This window comes from Lichenostomus cassidix, chromosome 6 (assembly GCF_008360975.1).
Source record: "Lichenostomus cassidix isolate B80296 chromosome 6, HeHo_3.0, whole genome shotgun sequence".
Lineage (NCBI taxonomy): Eukaryota > Metazoa > Chordata > Aves > Passeriformes > Meliphagidae > Lichenostomus > Lichenostomus cassidix.
The window spans coordinates 15790245-15810354 of NC_139487.1; the positions used below are offsets into that span (position 1 = coordinate 15790245).

At 42.3% G+C, this 20110-nt stretch overlaps 2 protein-coding genes across 3 annotated transcripts; both read left to right on the forward strand.

Moving 5' to 3' along the window:
• The first annotated feature begins 1584 nt into the window (after nt 1-1584).
• LOC146435323 (RNA-binding motif protein, X-linked 2-like) lies at nt 1585-2507 on the forward strand. The gene has a single exon (XM_085065245.1). The coding sequence runs from the start codon at nt 1593-1595 to the stop codon at nt 2481-2483; it is 891 nt and encodes a 296-aa protein (XP_084921371.1). The 5' UTR covers nt 1585-1592; the 3' UTR covers nt 2484-2507.
• Nucleotides 2508-6059: 3552 nt separating this feature from the next.
• LOC146435324 (D(1)-like dopamine receptor) lies at nt 6060-10475 on the forward strand. 2 transcript variants are annotated; one of them, XM_085065247.1, is made up of 3 exons: nt 6060-7641; nt 8747-8907; nt 9022-10475. In XM_085065247.1, exon 1 carries the CDS (start codon nt 6214-6216, stop codon nt 7579-7581), a length of 1368 nt encoding a protein of 455 aa, XP_084921373.1. In that variant the 5' UTR covers nt 6060-6213; the 3' UTR covers nt 7582-7641; nt 8747-8907; nt 9022-10475. The 2 variants fall into 2 exon arrangements, with proteins under 2 accessions (XP_084921373.1, XP_084921372.1); XM_085065246.1 differs by having other exon boundaries at nt 8747-10475.
• Nucleotides 10476-20110: the final 9635 nt, after the last annotated feature.

Consider the following 20110-nt stretch of genomic DNA (forward strand, 5'->3'; position numbering starts at 1 on the left):
CTGAGTAACACTGAAGAGGCTTAACTATATTTGGATTCAAAGTCAATGGAATTTAAAATTGATTTCACTCTAACAAACTTAACTCTAACAGAATTTAAAACTTAACAAAATTCAAATTAATATCACTTGATATTACTTAACAGAATTTAACTTTAAGAGAATCTAAAACTTAATAGAATTTAAATTCAATATTACTTAACTCTAACAGAATCTATACTTAACCAAAGGCACTTAACAGGTAACTTAAACTATTCAGTAGAACTTTACTCATAGGTTTCATTCACACATCAAAACTCTCAAGAAATAAAAACCACACTCTCAGCAGTTACAGGTTTCATCTACACATTAAAACACTCAAAAAGTAAAACAACATTCTCAGCAGTTCAACACTTTCAGCAGTTCAACACTCTCAGCAGCTCAACACTTTCAGCAGGCCTGCAACATACTCACAAACACTATCTTAAGCAACACTTTAGCAAAATTCAGCTTTCGTTCAGGCTTTAGCAATCAAGGTGTTATTTTTTATCAGGATAATATCTTGGTACAATGCTTCTTTATTAGTAAAACACTGGAAACAAGTACAAACTTGTCCTAGGTTGCAATATAGATGTATTTAAGTATTCTATTACCACCAGCTGTGGGCCGTTAGCTGTTATCACCTGCTAATGACCCACTCCGGATGACAGGCAATGGGCCATCCGTTAGCTGTTACCAGCTGCTAATGACCCACCCCGCATGACAGGCAATGGGCCATCAGGGGCCCACCGTGTGACTCATGGACTTATCTCATCCCATTGTGAGATGCTCTGCCCAGGAGGGAGGAGCCAGGTGTTCCCACCTGGATATAAGCTGGCCTTGGAACTGCCTGAGCTAGCCCTGTCTACTGGGTTCCCAGAGGACCAGAGCTACCACTGGATCTTCAGCTGGAGACTAGACCTTCACAGGATCACCGCTTCAACTGGACTACTTCAGTTGGACTGCTACTACCACCCTAACAGGGTGTCAGGTTGTATCTGACTTTGTCAGTGCTTTTTCCTTGTATTATTTCAATCTTGACTTGTGATCTCCCACTGGTTTGTTTTTCAAACCAATACAAAACTATAACTTGTTTGCACTAATTAATGGGGTACTCTGAAAACATGGATGCAGTTGGTGTTAGCTTGTAGAAGGTGCTGACACTGGTAATAGGTGTTTCATCTGGCAAAGCGAATAATTAGAGGTTTTGGGGAGAACAGCTGGAGAATGTGTTCAAAGATCTGCATCTGCCGCTCTGATTCGGGTATTAGACTGCTGTTTTTGCTGGCAACGCTGCTGGTTAGTTCTGGTTCGCTGCTGAAGCTGTCAATCATTTCCTCATCCTTGGGGAGGAGTAGAGTTTAGGGTCTCACCACAGATGTCACAGTTGGGGTAGTGAAGGAGGCGTGGGTGGCTCGTGGCTCCGCCTACCGGGGCACCCTCTGCAACCTCTGCTTTCGTTGCCGTTCGACCAGAAACTACGGTTGGAGCAACTTCTGCCACAGGTCTCTCTGTGTGGCATTCAGGCGGCGTGCGGTGGAGGGCAAGGGCCGTTGCAGTGCTGCGTGGCCGCCGCCATGAACCTCCTGACAAAGGTGAAGCTGATCCATGAGCTGAACGCACGGGAGGCGGAGCTGGGCATGCAGGAGGCGGTGTCGTGGCACGCGGAGTACAAGGACAGCGCTTGGATCTTTGTAGGCGGACTGCACTACGAGCTGACGGAGGGCGATGTCATTTGCGTGTTCTCGCAGTACGGCGAGGTTGTCAACATCAACCTCGTGCGGGACAAGAAGACCGGGAAGTCCAAGGGCTTCTGTTTCCTGTGCTATGAGGACCAGAGAAGCACCATCCTGGCTGTGGACAACTTCAATGGCATCAAGATCAAGGGACGGACCATCCGCGTGGACCACGTGGCCACCTACAGACCCCCCAAGAAGTCCGAGGACTGGGATGATGTGACCAAAGCCCTCCATGCCAAGGGCTGCGGGGTCAAAACACCATCTGACACCTTGTCTGACTCCCTCTCAGAGGATGAGGATGTGCCCATGAAAAAGCAGAAAGAGAAGCAGCGGAGCAGAGCAGAACAGTCAAAGTCAAGCCTGCCAGCTGGGAAGCGGGTGAGCACGGAGGAGCCACATCCCAAGATCAAGATCAAGAAGGAGAAGGAGGATCCTGGGTATGAGCGCTATGCTGGTGGGAGCTCCGACAGAAACCCCGGGACCAGGGCGCGGCGGGATGAGGAGCATCAGCGGCACCAGCGGCACTCAGAGAGGAGGGGGGACAAGAAGTGCCATAAGCAGAGGGGCCAGGGTGGCTCCTGGGAAGAGCTGGAGACGAGGGAGGAGGCTGGCAGGACGGGTGATAGGAACAGCAGTCGGCAAGATGTGTCCCCAAAGGGAGGCCGATCCCGGGAGCCCCATTCCAGGCACAGGGAGCGGAGCTCTGGCAGAGACTCTGGCCGCTGCTGAGCCCTGGGTGAGCATTTGGGCAAGTATGGCAGGACAAACACCCCCCCCCCTCTCTCTCTCCCTGATTGCTGGCCGAGATCAATGGCTCAGATTAAGTCATTAGCTTAATCCAGACTATCAATGCTGGTGTCTGGAACTCAGAGTGAGACACTGAGAGAATGTGAAGAATTTTCAAGTGAAAGCAAATACACACTTTTTCCCTATAAAACACCACAAAAAACTCAGCAAAAGTAGAAGCTTTCTACATGGACATTGGAACGTGAAAAAGCCTTCTCCCCAGGGTCTGGACGCAGCCCTGGGATTGAGTGAGGAAGTCTTAATGTATTCCAGCTCCAAATTGAGTATTGGTAAGATCATTGAGTTTCCTAAATTGTATTATTCCGGCTAACTTATAGGTACCTTTCTTGACTTGCATTTCAGCTAGCTCAAGCAAGCATCTCTTAACTTGCATTATAGTTCAAGCAAGCATTTCTTACATTTTTGACTATTTTTATAGTTCAAGCAAGGTTTTACCCCATAATTGCATTTTTAACTATTGTAGTGTTGCAATTATGTATTCATTGTGTGTTTATGTGTGTCAATCTGTTCTATGTTTGTATGTTTGTTATGTTCTGTGTCAAATAAATGGTATTTTTAGACAAATCGGCCAGATATCAAAGAATCTTGCGAACAGGACTAAGTCTTGGGGAACTAGCTATCTTAAAGTCTGTCAAACTGCACAAACACATAAAACTCCTCTCTCCCATGCAAGACAGCAAGTGAGGCCCTGAGTCTGCCCAAACTTGCTCCAAGCTCTCAGGCTGCCATGGCTCAACCATTCACCTGGGAGCTTCCCCTTGCCTCTCATCTTGCCCTGGCCCAGAGCTCTCCACTCTGCCTGTGCTACTGGCCGGGACAGGGGTTTGTCCTTTGACCGTGGAGGGTGTCAAGAGGTGGAGGCTTGGAGCAGCAGAGTGCTCCCTTTCCCTAAATCCCTGTGGCAGTGTCCCCTCTCCCCTGGGGGAAGAGGCAGCTAGGTGTTTCATCTGGCAAAGCGAATAATTAGAGGTTTTGGGGAGAACAGCTGGAGAATGTGTTCAAAGATCTGCATCTGCTGCTCTGATTCGGGTATCAGACTGCTGTTTTTGCTGGCAACGCTGCTGGTTAGTTCTGGTTCGCTGCTGAAGCTGTCAATCATTTCCTCATCCTTGGGGAGGAGTAGAGTTTAGGGTCTCACCACAGACGTCACAGTTGGGGTAGTGAAGGAGGCGTGGATGGCTCGTGGCTCCCCCTACCAGGGTACCCTCTGCGACCTCTGCTTTCGTTGTCATTCGACCAGAAACTACGGTTGGAGCAACTTCTGCCACAGGTCTCTCTGTGTGGCATTCAGGTGGCGTGCGGTGGAGGGCAAGGGCCGTTGCTGCTGCGTGGCCGCCGGTCGCTTTATGTTTGTCTTTTTTGTTTTTACAAGCTTCTGTGCTGTGAGTATCTCTGTTGCAGTGGGAACACCAAACCTTTTTGTTACAATTTTTTCGTATGTGTTCTTTGCTGCCACACCGATAACAACGGAGTGATTTCTGGCTACTTTGATGCTTTGCCCGTGATACTTGAGCCCTCTCTAGCATCGTATTCAGTTGTTCTGGCAAAAATTCAACGGTGGCACTCTCAAACAAAGCAGCTAAGATGTTTTTTGTTGTAAAGTTGCTAAGTTCTATGATACATTGACACAAGAATATTTTTTTCATCCAATCGGGTAACCTTGTATTTTCAGCTACCAGCAGCGGTGCGGAGCCAACAGCCACAAAATTCTGAGGTAGAGCACTCGTAGATATGCACACAAAACATCATCCGCACATACACCCTCCTTTATACTGCATGCTAAAAAGGAGCTAGAGATATTCATAGAGCATAATGTGATCGTGGGAGCAGGAGATTTGCAGAGTTGTTTTAATATGGAGAATGCTGGCTACCTTGTGCTACAGAGCCCTGCAGCACTACAGTCTGCTGAATATGCAAAAGCATTGCTCTTTCCTTTTCAGTGCTGTATCGCCTTAGGTCCATCTACTGTCCCACTTACAATCCTTCACAAATATATTCTGTCCTTTGGGGTCATTTTATTGATTGCTAAATAAAATCAAATGTATCAAGTCAAATTAATAAGTGTGTAGATCATTCTTACAAACTAAAATTTAGTCCTTAGTATTGGAATGAGCATCAGAGACCTACTGTGGTTTGCAGATGTTGGTAAAATCCATGTACGTGGAGTTACAGATGGCTCCAAATAAAACACGAGTGGAGTTGGTTCTTATCTCACAGCCCATATTATTAGTTAACTCCTGCTTTAATAGGGTATATATTTAAATAGAGAAAATTCTAGAGCAATTGTTTGACTTATGAGTTAGTCTTACAGATAAACATGTTACAAGAAATGTATTCCAATTTTCAGTGTCACAGCAGTAATAACACAGTGGGCTGCATTATGAAGACTGTGATGTCCAAGGCATGAAGGAAATAGGATCTTAAAAAACAGGACCAAATGTTAACAATCTGTTATGAAATTGTACAATCCAACTAGTTTAGCTTAAATATCCTGATTTTTTTACAGGGTAAGCTGCCAGCTATGCTGTTCAAAATTTATTTTAAAAATTTCCACTCTCTCTACTGATTACCAGAAATATCATAACAGTACAATGGAAAGCAAATACTTACTGGCCTGAAAATTATCTGTATTGGAATTAATGGCTAGAGTTATTTTAATTAAGAGGCAAAGAAATAAAAAATACTTAATGCAAAAATAAATACCTGCTTCCCAAGTTAATTAGTTACATTAATTGATATTTTCTATTCCCATCCCAATCTCTTTTTTCTCAGGACAGGATTACCATATAAATTCTTTGAAAATGAAGGATTATACCCTATTTGCCTTAGGGTACTTTATTGAATGCAGGCTGTCAATATATGCTGCAAATATATACATTTACATGAAAACATGCATATTATTATAATAGTAAATAATAGACTGTTGAAATACATCAGAAGACATCTTTGGCTGAAAAATAAAGATGCAGGGTTTGGTTGCCTTGAATAACTTTCTGTCAAAATGCAACAGATTTAAACTAGAGGTCTTAGGTTTCTGTGCTTTTGGTTTCATTGCGTAAAATTTCAGAACAAAAAATAAAGGGCACAGCACTGTTTTGGTGCAAACAGGTTCTGACAGCCAGATCTGAGGGCATTCTCAGTATGTATAAACCGCCACGAAGTGCCATCCTGCTCTCTACCAAACCTGTAAGAGATCGCGGTCTCCAGTCGGGGACCCTTGGACCGCGGGGTCGTGCCGAGCTCTGACACTTGGGCAAGTTCAGGGTGAGCACCGGCAAAGGGCTCTTCCCAGGGCGATGCTGTGCGAACAGCTCCCTGCGCCCGCTCGGGAAAGGCGCTCGATCCCTGCCCGGCCGGTCCCCGATCTCTGGGCAGCTCGGGGTGCAGCCGAGCACACAGCCCGGGGCTGCCGCTGCTCTGTCCGGCGCTGCCCCGGCCCCGCTCCGCCCGACGGACGGACGGCTCCTCCCTCCAGCCCCCGGGAGCGGCGGCGGCCAGGCGGGAGGCGAGAGGAGGGACGAGAGAGGAGGGAGGCGAGGCCCCGGCAGCCGGCGGGTGAGTAGCCCGAGCGGGACAGCCCTTGCGGGACAGCCCGAGCGGCCGCGGGGAGGCTGAGCGCGGCGCGCAGAGATGCGCCGGGGCGGCGCCGCTGATGGGGAGCGGGGCGCCGGGCGTGCTGCGGGCACTCACCGGGTGCCTGCTGGGCGCCCTGGTGCTGAGCACGCTGCTGGGCAACGCGCTGGTGTGCCTGGCCGTCCTGCGCTTCCGCCACCTGCGCAACAAGGTCACCAACTGGTTCGTACTGTCGCTGGCCGTCTCGGACCTCTGCGTGGCCCTCCTGGTGATGCCCTGGAAGGCGGTCACTGAGGTGGCTGGAGGCTCCTGGCTCTTTGGCAGCCACTTTTGTGACACATGGGTGGCCTTCGACATCATGTGCTCCACGGCCTCCATCCTGCACCTCTGCATCATCAGCCTGGACCGGTACTGGGCCATCGCCAGCCCCTTCCGCTACGAGCGCAGGATGACACGGCGCCTTGCTTGTGCCATGATAGCCGTGGCCTGGGCTCTCTCCATCCTCATCTCCTTCATCCCGGTGCAGCTACGCTGGCATAAAGCCAAGGACAATAGAGATCCAGGCTCCTGGGATCACCTACGTGGGACACCCCACTGCGATGTCAGGTTGAACCGCACTTATGCCATCACCTCCTCCCTAATCAGCTTCTACATCCCCGTGGCAGTAATGATCATCACCTATACCAGGATCTACAGAATTGCCCAGGCCCAGATCCGCCGTATCTCCACCCTTGAGAGAGCAGGAGGGCAGTGGCCAGCTCATGGCAAGGAGCCCACCTCCTCTTTGCGGAGCTCCTTGCACAAGGAAACCAAGGTGCTGCAGACCCTCTCTGTCATAATGGGAGTATTTGTTTGCTGCTGGCTGCCCTTCTTCCTGCTCAACTGTGTGCTGCCTTTCTGCCAGCCCAGCCTCGAGAAAGACTCTGAAGGACAGTCATCCTGCGTGGGCCAAACCACCTTCAACATCTTTGTGTGGTTTGGCTGGGCCAACTCTTCAGTGAATCCAGTGATCTATGCTTTCAATGCAGACTTCAGGAGGGCTTTCAGCACCCTCTTGTGCTGCCGGTGCTGCTGCTGTGGCACACCCAAATCCCCCGTGGAAAGGGTCAACTTCAGCAATGAGCTGGTTTCCTACCACCATGACACCACCTGCCAGAAGGAAGGAGCTGTGCCATCATCAGTACCTCCTGCTGCCATCACTGCCTGGGTGCAGCCCATGCCCCGTGCCATAAGCCTCCAGGGAGAGGGCAGCAGTGAGGAGATGTCCATGGAGCAGAGGCTTGTGACTTCTCAGACACAGACTGCCACCAGCAGCAGCCCCAACAGTTACCAGGTGCCAGATATTTTGCAATTGGGTTGCAAGGCAAAGCTGTCCCTGGAGACTGTTGCCCCCTGTCCAGGACTTGGTCAGTTGGAGGGATCTCATTGCCTTGTTTCAGAGGGATAAGTGATCAAATGCTTCTCACACACACAGCCACCACACAGGGAGAGTTCTCTCTGTCTCCAGGTAAGCTACATCTGTCCTCAGTAACAAAAGTCCCATGCCAGAGGGATGACTGGCATATGAAGTCCATTCCAAAGGCACACAGCTGCCACACATTAACCTCTTCCCATGGCCACCTTCACCCTTTGCTCTCACCGCCATTAGACATCTCCCATGCATTTGTTCACTCCCACTCATAGCAAACTTGAGGTATGTCTTAAAAGTAGTGAGATAATTAGATCAAAATAAAAACAACTCATAATTCAAGACTCCACAATATAATCTTATTTAGATTAATTTATCTTCAATGTAGCTTCATTGCTAAAATGCATTTCTCCCCACCTCATAGTTTTACACATGTTCATAGTCCTGATCTTAAAGGTTTGTGGGTTTACTTTTGTGTTTATTTCAAAGCCGTGTGTCTGGATTTATACATCTGAATCTCTTTGGGTTCTTTGATAAAAATTGCTCTGTTAAAACATTGCTATCTTATACTGACACAAAAGAGTGCTCAAAACACTGGAAAATTAAATTGTTTTTATGTAGGACCTCAAACACGTTTTCAGGTGTCTAACTTTGGTATACAGGCTTAATGATATTGAGTGAGGATCTTCCTCATCCTCAAATGTTAGCTATATATTATTGTATTAAGCTGAAGTTGCAGAAGGATGGTGATTGAGAGTGGGATTTAAGCTGCTATCGGCTGATGCAGCTGTTATCCATCCTTTCTCCTACTAGTCCAGGCAGCCAAACCCTCCCAGAGGTAGAAAAATAATATGATCCACAAAATAAAAAGCCACCAGGTCATCTGTTTCAACCCATTTCACTACTTGTAGATATGAAGAGCAGCAAAAGGCAGAGCAAAAAGGTGCTGGGTGGTTTGCAGGAGAGAGAACACTGGGAAAATTTTATGGTCATTTTTATGTTTGTAAAAGGCTTCAGCAGATGTTAAGGGAATACAGTGGCACCTCACTGCCCTCTTCTTCTCTGTCCACTACTTAAAGTTCTGCTGCTGACCATTTAATACTGGGTTCCACTATTATTAGGTTATTATTAGGTTGGTTCCACTAACCTCCATCCTTCCCCATTTTTTTTGTCCTTTGCCTATGATGGATTTTCTTTATCTCAGGAAGATGATGAAGATGCAACTGTCCAAAAGGAGACATCAAGAATGCTTACACTGCAAGAGTTTTCTCGGGTATTCAGTCTCACAGATTGCACAACTGATATCTTTCAGAACAGTGATCCATGCTGAAAGGACAGCAGCAGAAGAGACAGACTCTCCTCCCAGTAATCCTGCTCCCTGTGATTTTAAACCATGTGTAGTTCTTAAGTCCCTGTATGCATTTTCCCCATTATTAATTCTTATGGGAAAATACGCTTTTGCCATCCTGCTCTTTTCAGGAATGTGTCCTTGGGGAATACTTGGGTGTGACTGCAATCTGTTCTTCATGGGCAACAGTAGCAGGACAAGAGGCTTTACTGCAAGAAAGACCAAGGCAAGAATTTGGAAAAGCTTTCTAAGATTAAGGGTAATTAAGCACTGGAGTAGATTGCCTAGGTAAGTTATGACATCTCTCTCAGTAAAACGGGATTGTAAACATCTGTCAGATATGACAGTGACAATGTTAATCCTGTCTTGGGGCAGAGACACAGTGTAATTGTCTCCTGAGATAATTTCTAGTCCTGATTCATTATGACAACATGAATCCTTCATGTTGTCATATCCATTGATATTAAGATGTTTGGTTGTGGGGTTTTTTGCATGCAACTATCTGTAGATATTTTCATGAAGGCAAAAAAGATACAGATAAGAACTCTGAGATGCCATTGGTATACTTCTTTTCTCTTAGTGATCACCCATTTTTCTTAGCATTCAACAAGTATAATTTAACATACCTATGCCTCCTCTGGAGAGCAACCATGAAATAAAACTGGTGTTTCCTTAAAAGAGATATGTGATATGTGGGCTTTTTGTTTTGATTCCTATTGAATACTTTCTAGGTGATCATCTATGAACTGTACATGGACTCAGACATTAAAGATTCAATCCTCATCCTGGGGTGTACTGATACATCTGAAAAGACACTACTCTGAAGTGTGACTCCCTCACTGCCTGCTACTCCTCTGTTTCTGTTGCACAAGCTTCAGCTGGCTCCATCCCTGGCAGAGTGAACTGTCCCTGTGCACACAACTCTCCAGCTCATGGGCAGGCATCCTTCTGGCAGTCGAGGCCACACATGAAATTATTATGCACAGGAGATTTTTTTTTTTAAGTATGGGCACAGTCTCATTATGAGTGATACAAGATGTTATTTAATGGAAGAGAAATATTTACTCTCTCACAAGGTTTGCCCTGCTATGGAGGCTGTCTCGTGCAGGAATTAGGCTGGACTTACTATTTAGAATGGTGATGAAAACAGTGTAGGGCAGAGTGGGCAGCAGAAATTAAGCAATGGATATATTTGAATAATGTTTTCTCTTAAGAACAATCAATCATGCATGGTAGCTTCAACCTAAGAAACTATATTTGCATCAAGAAGGGAAAAAGCTATTTGTGTCAGTGCTTGTGGCTATAGTTTAAATATGTTTCATTAATAGGTCAGATTGTACCTGAAAATAAATATTTATTTTCCTGAAGAGAAACTCCTGGTCTTTACTGAAGCTTTTTAAAGTGACAACTTGAAATTCCTTTTTGTAAGTGATGCTGGAAATAATTGTTTGTACCTAATTGATACTGGTTATTGCTGATGTGCAGATGATACTCATTACAGGAGTTTACAGCTGTAAGGTCTGTTACAGTAAGTGCAGTGTAATGTTCACGACTGCAATAAATTTCAGAAACTGCATATTATAAACTCTTTATTCTTAGTTTCAGTAGAAACTACACCACATAGCTATTCAGACTACATCCGCTGTTGCTGATTTAATAACATATAAATATTGATACTGTATGTGGTTTTATTTTCCTAGACTGGGAAGCATACTACAGACCACCCACTTCTGTGAATAGTAAATGAGCAAGACTCATTTTCCCCAATAACTTTTTGTAATGATTAACTGTGATTTCTGACTGACATTTTTCTCATGACAGGGCAAGCTGCTGTGTTAGATTACACAAGATTCAATTAATATTGTTAGGTTCAAGTGTGATAAGAGATATTAAAATTATTATAATAAGCCAAGATTTACTTCAGCAGGAATTAAGAGGCAGAATTATTTCCTATTTAGACTGTTGCAGCCACTCAAAACAAGTATCTTTCAAAGCAAAAACTTGGCAGCACTTTTTAATATATTTTTGAGTCACAACTTGCTTGGCTTGGCAGGGCAAAATGAATCACAAAGTTATTTTTTTAGGGATATCTATGGCTATTCCTCAAACACACTTTTTATAACTCAGGTCATCAAATCCACATATCTCTTTATGGATTCACCACAGTAAACGTGAGGTATTTCACTGACTAAAAGCGGTTCATTTCCCTGCCACATAGTACCACATTCACAATACCATTAATGTCACAGTGACCTAAAAGATAACTTCTAAATAGCTCTGGTGTCAAAACAGTGCAACCTCACAGATACCTTATCTAAACACTCATATTAGCCAGTGCCTAAACATCTGAATCAAAACACAGTTCTCTTCAGCAAAGTACAAGTGATGGGGTTTAAAATGTATATCAAATGCCTTTTCTGTTCAAATAATTCCCACTCTCTTTCCTTCTGTCAACCTACAGAGTTCTCAACCAGCTGCAGGTCCTGTTTCTTTGTTATTAAACTGAGATAAAAAAAATTCTTCTGGTCATACAAAAGCTCAAGTGGCTGAAGTTATGGTTATGTGCAACTTTAACAAATGCAGAATCCAGGGGAAATATCAATGTAAGGCAAACAAGATGACACCTGAAGTGTATGTATCACACCTCCATTTTTTCTTATCTCTCTTATTAGTAGCTGATGCTTTGACAGTTCTGTTAAGCTTTCAGAGAAGAACAGCTGATCTAGGTAGCAAAAAGAGAATCTGTTACACGACGTGGCTGTCAGAAGCATCTGTTGCTTTGCTTTTGCCAAAATCATGCTTCTTGTGTTGGATTTGAGATGAGGCACCTACACACACTGCATCAAGCATATTTCAGTCAGTTGAATATCAGTAAAAATTCTTTTGTGAAGACATCTCGATTCTTCATGAACTGTTTTTTTCCCTTAACTTGAGAGGCTGAAGTGACTTTCTGGGTATTAACCACTATCAGTCCAGTCCCCCTGGCTGCTGATGCACCTGAGTAGTTTCATCACCATGGTTACTCTCACCACATAACTTTATCTCATTGTAAAACTTTGACTCACTTTCCTGAAACCTCTTGCCCTTCCTACAGTAAAGAGACACACAGGAGGATGTACCCCCTGGGCATGGGCTATTCCCTAGATATCTAGTTCTCTTAAGAACCAATTTGCATTTACACCAAAGAAAGACATGAAGATGTTAGAGATGATTTTTTTTTCCCTAGCATATTTGGCTTGAAAAAACTTACTGTAGTCCTATTCTGGCCTTGTTATTCCTTCCCAGTCCCTACTTGTGTCTGATCATTGAAGACATTTTAGAAAACCCAGGGCTTATGAATGGATTTCACATTTTTTCTAAGCTGACTAGCTACGTAATAGGAAAACTGCCAATCAGTGGAAATACTGACAGCGCTTAATGAAGTGTGGACCTGTACCCAAGGTATTTCTATTTCATTCATTTAATACTATGTGCATAGTATTAAATGAATGAATATGCTATGGAAAATGTAGGTTTATCTTCATCAACCAGAGGAGAAGAATTTAATCTTGAGACAGTTTTAGTTTAGCTTAAGTAGTGAGAAGACATCTCCATTTGTAAAATTTGCAGAAATGGTTGCTAGGTTCCCTTTTTCCTTTAAAGAAAATTTTCATAGAGTTCAACATTTTAATGTATTTTTTACTAATTAAATTCATCTTTGCACCCACCCTTATTGAGAACACAACCCTTCATTTTCCTCTTTTCATATTTCAATCTGAACTGGCTGAATGGAGTCTGTATACACTGTTTCATGGGCTCACATCTTGTGATGACTTTTGCATGGAACATGTGAGCAAGTTGTCTGAGCTTCTGTTACAATCAGGGGACATTTAGGCCAAAGAGTCCAACATGTCTAGAGAATTTACTGAATCAAGTGAAGATACCTGCTTCAGGGTGAGAGGAAAAACTGGCTAGACTGACTAGCTGAGAGGGGAAAAAGCCAGTGATGGAGGATAGTCAGAGAAAGGGAATATCATGATCCAGTGTGCAAACAAACTAGTTGCAATTTTTTGCTGTTGGTAGCAAAGCTAGATCAGTTAGACATCGTACTAAAAACCCAACAAGACATAATGATCTTTACTACGTATGCAGAGGTGGATTTGCTCTTTTGTTTGATGGTCAGTCTGAAAAGTCTCTCTAGCCTTACGAGTCAGGAAATTAAAAAATGTAATCAAAGTAATATGAACAATCAATTTTCCAAATTACTTTAAATAAATGTGTGGATAAAAGAATGCAGGATATAGAGTATTTACTAATGCCTAAGTCAATGGTATAATCATCAGAGATGACATCATGATGAATGTTCTTGATGCACATTTGCTAACAGAAGGTGAGAAACACACAATAGAGCTGAGTTTCAAGAGACCAAACTGATAATTAGACATTGCTTCTTATGTTTTGGATTATAACAGAATATTAGTGTTGCCAAACTACATTGTGACAATAAATTAATGGACGGTGATGATTAATAACCATAATTTCCAGTCTAAGGATGTTTATCTTGTAGTATCAGTGCATCCAAGCCATGAATTAGTTTCACCAGACAGGTATTTTCTTGGTGTGCTGCCAGCCTACAGTTTTTAAGCTCTTCAGGAGTTTAAAAGTCCCAAACATCTGTTACCATCACAAGTAACATATCAAAGAGCTCTTACTGGGAACAATAGGGCTTTGGGGACATGGCAGTTCACTGCAGGCTTCTTTCAAAAAGGGGCTAGATTTTCACTGTACTGCTGATATCTTACGTTGCTGAAGAAGTATATAGTAGTTTGAAAGATGTTTGTAGGAGAAACCATTTCCTTGAAATGGGGTGAAAGTTGCTATGATGATCCTCAGAGGCACAACCTCAGCACAGCTGGGACTAGTCCAGGGATAGGGGAAGAAAGATAAAGCACAATGCTTTTTATGCTGAGCTGATATCTGACAATGCAAACTGATTTTATTTGCAGCACAGGTCACTGCACTCACTACTACCATCATTTTTGGTTCCAGAAAATGCTCAATAGTTGCTTATCAGAATATGCACTACATTTTAATTTTTTTTATAGAAACAGCATTTTATTTTGCTTCTGAATAGCCCCCTTTGTGAATTTAAGCCTAACTTTCAGTGACAGGCAAGCTAGACAGGCACAAAATTTGAATTGTAAATGCTTTCTTGAGCCTTGACTGTTGTTTAGTATGTCTTACTTCATGAAGCTGAAACGTGTAATTTTGGGGTGGCAGAAGCTGAGTTCAAACAATGCCTGAAGTCATATGCTTCCAAATTTATATTTTCTCCTTAAGTGTTGCTATGCTCCTGCTCCCCTGCAGTCCAGTCATGAGAGTCATTCCTGGGAAACACACTGACAGTGCAAGAAGGAAATCTATATCCAATTAAAAAAAAAAAAAAAAATATAACCTTGGAGGTAGAAGAGTAATACAGGGGAAAGTTTTCACATAATACCATTGAGTATAGACACTAATATTTTTGCATTACTTAGAAAAAAAATCACAATCTCCTTTCCAGAAATGCTCACTGCTGTCCCTGAGCCCAGCTGTAGTGTGTTTTCAATGAAACATGCAGCTTTTAGCACCATATGCTGACATGCTAGAGCATTTTAGAGGCAGAAGACCCATCAGTCTTGGCAAGGGCATCACATGTGGTAAGAAAGGAGAAAAGCCCTGCATGGCATATTTCCCCAGGAACAAAGACTGTAATTTCAGTCTAGTGATACAGGTAAACATGGAAAATACAAAGAATTTCAGCACCCCCAAAGGGTTAACTGGGGAGAACTGGATGTGCTGAGCAGGAGGTGTCATTGTGATTTTGATAGCCCTTGGGCTGAGCATCTCACCTCATGCAATTTTGTCCAACAAAACAGATTTTCCCTAAATTTCAGCCTGCCTGCATGCAATCCCACTGCTCTGTAGTGTCTGCTACCATGCATCTCCCAAGCACTGCAAGCAGTTCCTTCCCTGCCTGATGCTGTGGTATTTGCTATGATTCTGTTTCTGCCTCGTCCAGTAATCCTAAAGCTCTCATCATTATGTTCTTCTAATCAGTCAGGGTGTGGAAAAACTATTTTCCATTTCTAAATGAGCCTCTTAGGCCCAGAGAGGCCAGAATGCAGAAAGGAGAAAGCAACTTTAACTTGCTAACAGAAGAAAAGGCAAATCTGACCACATGGATGTGGAAACTCAGTAGCCTCTGTAGAGACAAGGCAAATACAAATGAGCAAGAGTACAATAGTCAACTGCCTTAAGGAATGTTGAATTCTTAGTTCTCCTTTATTCAGGGGTTTTTTTTAATATTCCTTTGTTATGGCATGTGGTTTTTTAATTTATTTGATAACCATGCAGATTATAGTTCTATTTAAGAAACACAATATCAAACTCGTTTGAATTCTGTAATCAAGAGCCATCAATTGTATGTTGTCAGATTACACAAGGGTTCGTATAGCCTGTGTATTTCTGCCTCGTAAAAATCACTATAATTTATAGGACAAGACCAGCTTCATTGTTTGCTTGTATCTAATACACCAGCATTCTCCCCGCTGCCTCAGAACTTTAGACAAAACCACTGTACAAATAAACATAATCCATTAAAAAAGGGATTCCTTAAGAAAAATATCCACCTTTTAGGTACATGACATCTTTCACAATTATCTCTTTTGACATTTACTTTTCATTGTTATAGCCTACATATCAGCTCACAACATGGAAAGCCAGTCTCCAGCCTTCAGCAAGTGGTAAAAGGATTCAGTCCAAATAAACTGACTGTGTGGGCAAGTCAAATGTCTGAACTTGCTCCAGCTTCAGGGGAGGTGTTTCAGTGTGGAGATATACAGAAAGCACAATCCATGCCACATTTTTCTCAATTACAAAAGAATGGACTATTTCTAATATTTTTTATGAAATTAAATACACCAGGAGAGTTTATTGTTATAAATTTTATAAATTTGCTATTTGTGTTTTCTGGAATTTTAATTGGAATCTGGTAGTTCAGACCTTCTGTTTTAGAAGTCTTTTTTAAAAAACTTGTATTCCTACAGGCAGCCTTTGTACTCGATTCACAAGATATTTAAAAGAACTCAGTCTTTTTTTTACAGCTTGGTTGTCAAATCATTAGGATTTGTTTCCTCATTAAAAAGCTTTACAATTCCATTTTGTTAATGGAATCCTCACAATTTCCATTTTCAGAATGTGAAGTCTCCTTGCACTTCATGAGATGAAAAGAAAGAAGCAATCCCAATCCTGTGAGTTATCTCAGTACAATATTTCCTCCCCTACCTGGTGAGCAGGGGTTCAGTTCATGCCTAGTCCCAGGTTAGACATCCCCAGCTGTCTGCTCTCCTCACACTGGCCCTGCTGCTTCTTCAATAGGAATGTGCTTTCACAGCATCTGATACAAGCCTTCTCTGATAACATTTTAATAGATAATCTCCTGCATCACTTTAGCTCCCCACATCCGTCTGCTCTTTGGCTACTCTTGTTAATTTATGAAATAAGCCTTTCCTGGCATGTTGGTCACCTCTACCACACTGCAGCCAGGAAATAGTGTCAAGATGCATTCATTGTGCTAATTTTAACTCTTCACATTTCTAGAAATGTTCAGATTAAATGAGTTCTTCCAGTCCTTCTGTCTGTGTCTAAAATAAGGGGACAAGAGCAATTCAAAAGAGAGCTGATTTTCATTCTACAATACTTGCATGGGGTTTCAATTACATGTAGGTCTGCATGCACATTGCTGCAGCAACGAGGAATGCATTTCCTGCTTCTTTAAACCAACCATAGGATGACCAGCCAGTTCTATGAAAGGAAATTATCTTGACATTCTAATGGAGTCCTCTGTTTAGTACTAGCTGAAATAAATTCCTTCTGTGATTTTCTTCACTATTATTTTGAACGAGCTTGAAGAACAGAAGAGACAAAGCTGAAGTTCAGCCTTTCACAAGACTTAAAGCTCTGATCAGCTGATAGAAAAGCCTGGAGTTGTAGGGGTTGTAGGGAGCAGCTCCCATGCTCAGCTCAACAAGGGGCATTGTCAACACCAAGGTCAGTCCATTCATTACCCAGAGAAGAATGAAGGTAGGAAATAGTGGTCATGTGGGTTCTCTGCTAATGGAGACAACAATGACTCTTTGACAAACATTTGAGAAGCAGAAATGAAAAAAAATTCTGAAGTATTTTATGAAGGTAAAATATAAGCATGGCAACCTTTACATGACTGATAAAGCAACATCCTCACAGTGAAAAGCAGATTTTAGAAGAAAACATTGAAGAGGTGGCATTTTAAATATAAAAAATTACGTGCTTAGAAATATTAGCATGTAGTTACGCATCTCTAATCAGAACTCAGCAATCTGAGTTGAGAATATACAAATCAACTAAAGAAAGGAAAATACACATGTTTCAAGGAACAAAGCAGTTCCTGTGGAGCAAAGGAACCACTACCAAAAACTCAGTTCTCTAAGATTTCCTGACCTGGGAGGAAACACAGCCTTGGAGAACACAAGGTAAATGACTCAGACCAGCTCATGAAAAAGCTTACAGGGAATGCAAGACTGAAGAGGTGGTGGAAATATATGTGGAACATTTTCTGTTAAAGTAAATGAATTGAGGAGAAAAACATATGCTGGGATGATTCTGAAGCCTGCAATGTCCTGGCTTCCAAGAGAACATTCATCAGCAGCATGATCTGTTGACTTAAGGATGGGCATATAGATAATTTCTGCAACATGAGAAATTGATTTATAAATCTCTTGATCAATACTATGCAGTTTCTTTAACTTTTCCATCAGTTTGCAAAAAGCTACCTTTTGAATCAAAGGCTGGCTTGAATTTCAGTGGCACTGTATTGGCAAGGAAAGAAAGAATCAACACCCAAACATGTCAAAAACCTGGACAAAAGCATCAGTCTGACTGTAGAGAAGTGCTTAAACAGGATCTAGAAGGTGATTGAGAAGGTCAGTCTATCTCCCTGTAAGCACATTTAATATGATGTTATTCTCTTGAGCCAGTACCAAGAAATTGGAAGACTGACAGCTCAAACAAGTAGGTTAAACACAGCTATGGTCTTATGTATTTAAAACAATTTCAGTTTATGAATCATAAACATTGTTTACATTACCCTCTTCTCTGAAAAGGAATTTATAATGACAGGGCTGGAAACTCTGACTACTTTCCACTTGTAAAGCAAAACTGTTTTGCAATCATTTACAGTTCTTCCTGCAATCCTAGAGGCTTGAATAAGAGAAATAAATATCATCCTTTATAGTGACTGAAGTTTTTATAAAATACAAATGTTTAATTCAACTGAATTGTCAAAGATCAAAACCCTGAAGTCAAAGCCCTAATACAGTTTCCTGTGCAATATCTGCAAAGTCAGCAGAGTGGCATATAAACAGAATAGAAGTTTCTCAGTTCAGAGTTAAAACCTAATAGGATAATTTATTCATTGACCAATAAAAAGTGTGATTAAGGCTATGATCTGAACTTCTTAAAAGTAAAGATGCATAAGGAGATAGCTTTAATCAGTGATTCAATTTTTACCATTTGCCTTCTCAGTTCTTTTCTTTGTTAGGTTAGCAAGCCCCTTGTTCAAATCACCTCATCATAAATCAAGTTCTCTGTGTCTGTGGTGCTCTCATTGCTCATTTACAGACTCAGTTCAGTTGATTTTTATCTTTTTTTGAAGAGCAATGCTTAAATTGGATACAACACCCCACTCAAAGCCTGGCTTTAGCCCATGCCTTATTTCCTGTGTCTTTTAGGTGACATCTTTATTTCTGTGTTTGACATTTTTGCAATACGACAACAGTTTTCTCACATTCAGCTTGTGGTTCACTATAGCCCTTCATGCTTTCCTGCAGGCATATTACTCCACCTGCATCCATCATCTTGGATTTGTGCAAGAGTTTCAGACCTGTATGTATCTTGCACTTGTCTCCACTGAACTGAATCCCATGCTTTAGACTGGTCCTGATAAAGCAGCATCCTCACATTAAGTTTGGTTTAGAATCTGAAATCCAAATTCCTTCCAACATGGTACATCTGTAATTCCTTTCAGCTCAGTCTCCTTGTAGGGCTCACATAAAAGCACACTCTTTATTTCACTTGCTCGGATGGACAGGCACATTAACTCCCCAGGGATTTGTTTCAGGCTCTCTGCAGAGACAAGGGGAGTATCTCTGCCACAGGGCACACTGATCATGTTTTCAAAGATAACTCCTTAACCAGCTACTTGTGGGACTATAAAGGTTATTCTAAGGTAAGGAGGACAGTAGGGGAAGAGCAGTCAAAACCCAGCTACAACAGTAACACAAACCAGATTATCCTACAAACACAGAACAAAAGGATACAGTGATTTTAGTAACATAAGGAAGATCTTCCCCCCCCATCCCCATCAAATCTAAGAGATAAAATTGTAGCATACACAGGAAAATTCATATAAAAGCAATGAGCATCAAAGACTAACACCTGCTTTACTGCAAACAATGAGTCACAATCATGGAGGGAAATGTGTGTTTAAATATAGGCTAAGAATATTAAGGAAGATTAATTGTTATATGGGGAGGCTAGACAAGTTTCATTCTGTTTCATTTTCTTTCCTTAATTCCTGAAGAGTGATAACTTGTAGGAGATTTAAAGTAAACCCTCCAAAAAGTATAACAGCAATGTGCTCATTAAAGCACACAGTAATATTTTCCACCAAAGCTGATACACTTAGGATAATCTACTATAAAAGTGATCTCAAACATATTAGACAACTCCATTTCAGACTGCATAAATGGCAGCAAGAATGTGAAAAAGGGGCAAAGATCTCAGTGTAATAATATACAACAATTACAGGTGGTCAGAACTTACTTTGAAAGCAACTCCAAGGTTTGGTGGGCTAATAAGCTAAGGCACATGATGTGCCTTGTGTTCACTGGAGCCATAGGAGGCTTTAAAAGTCACAATGAAGTCCTTTATGATGCCTCATGGTACCCACAGCCCTCAGTCAGATGCCAAGATTTCTTCTATAGCCCATGGGGAGCCCTCAGCACCCATGAAAGTGATATACACAATCTGGCATGCTGAGAAAGGAACCACACAGCCTTGTCCTTCAGAGGTAGTCATGTATGTAACTCCAGCCCAGGAGGAGATACCAGCTTCCTCTTGAGATTCTTGGTTGTAAACCCTCTCTTATGGTTTGTTGCCTAA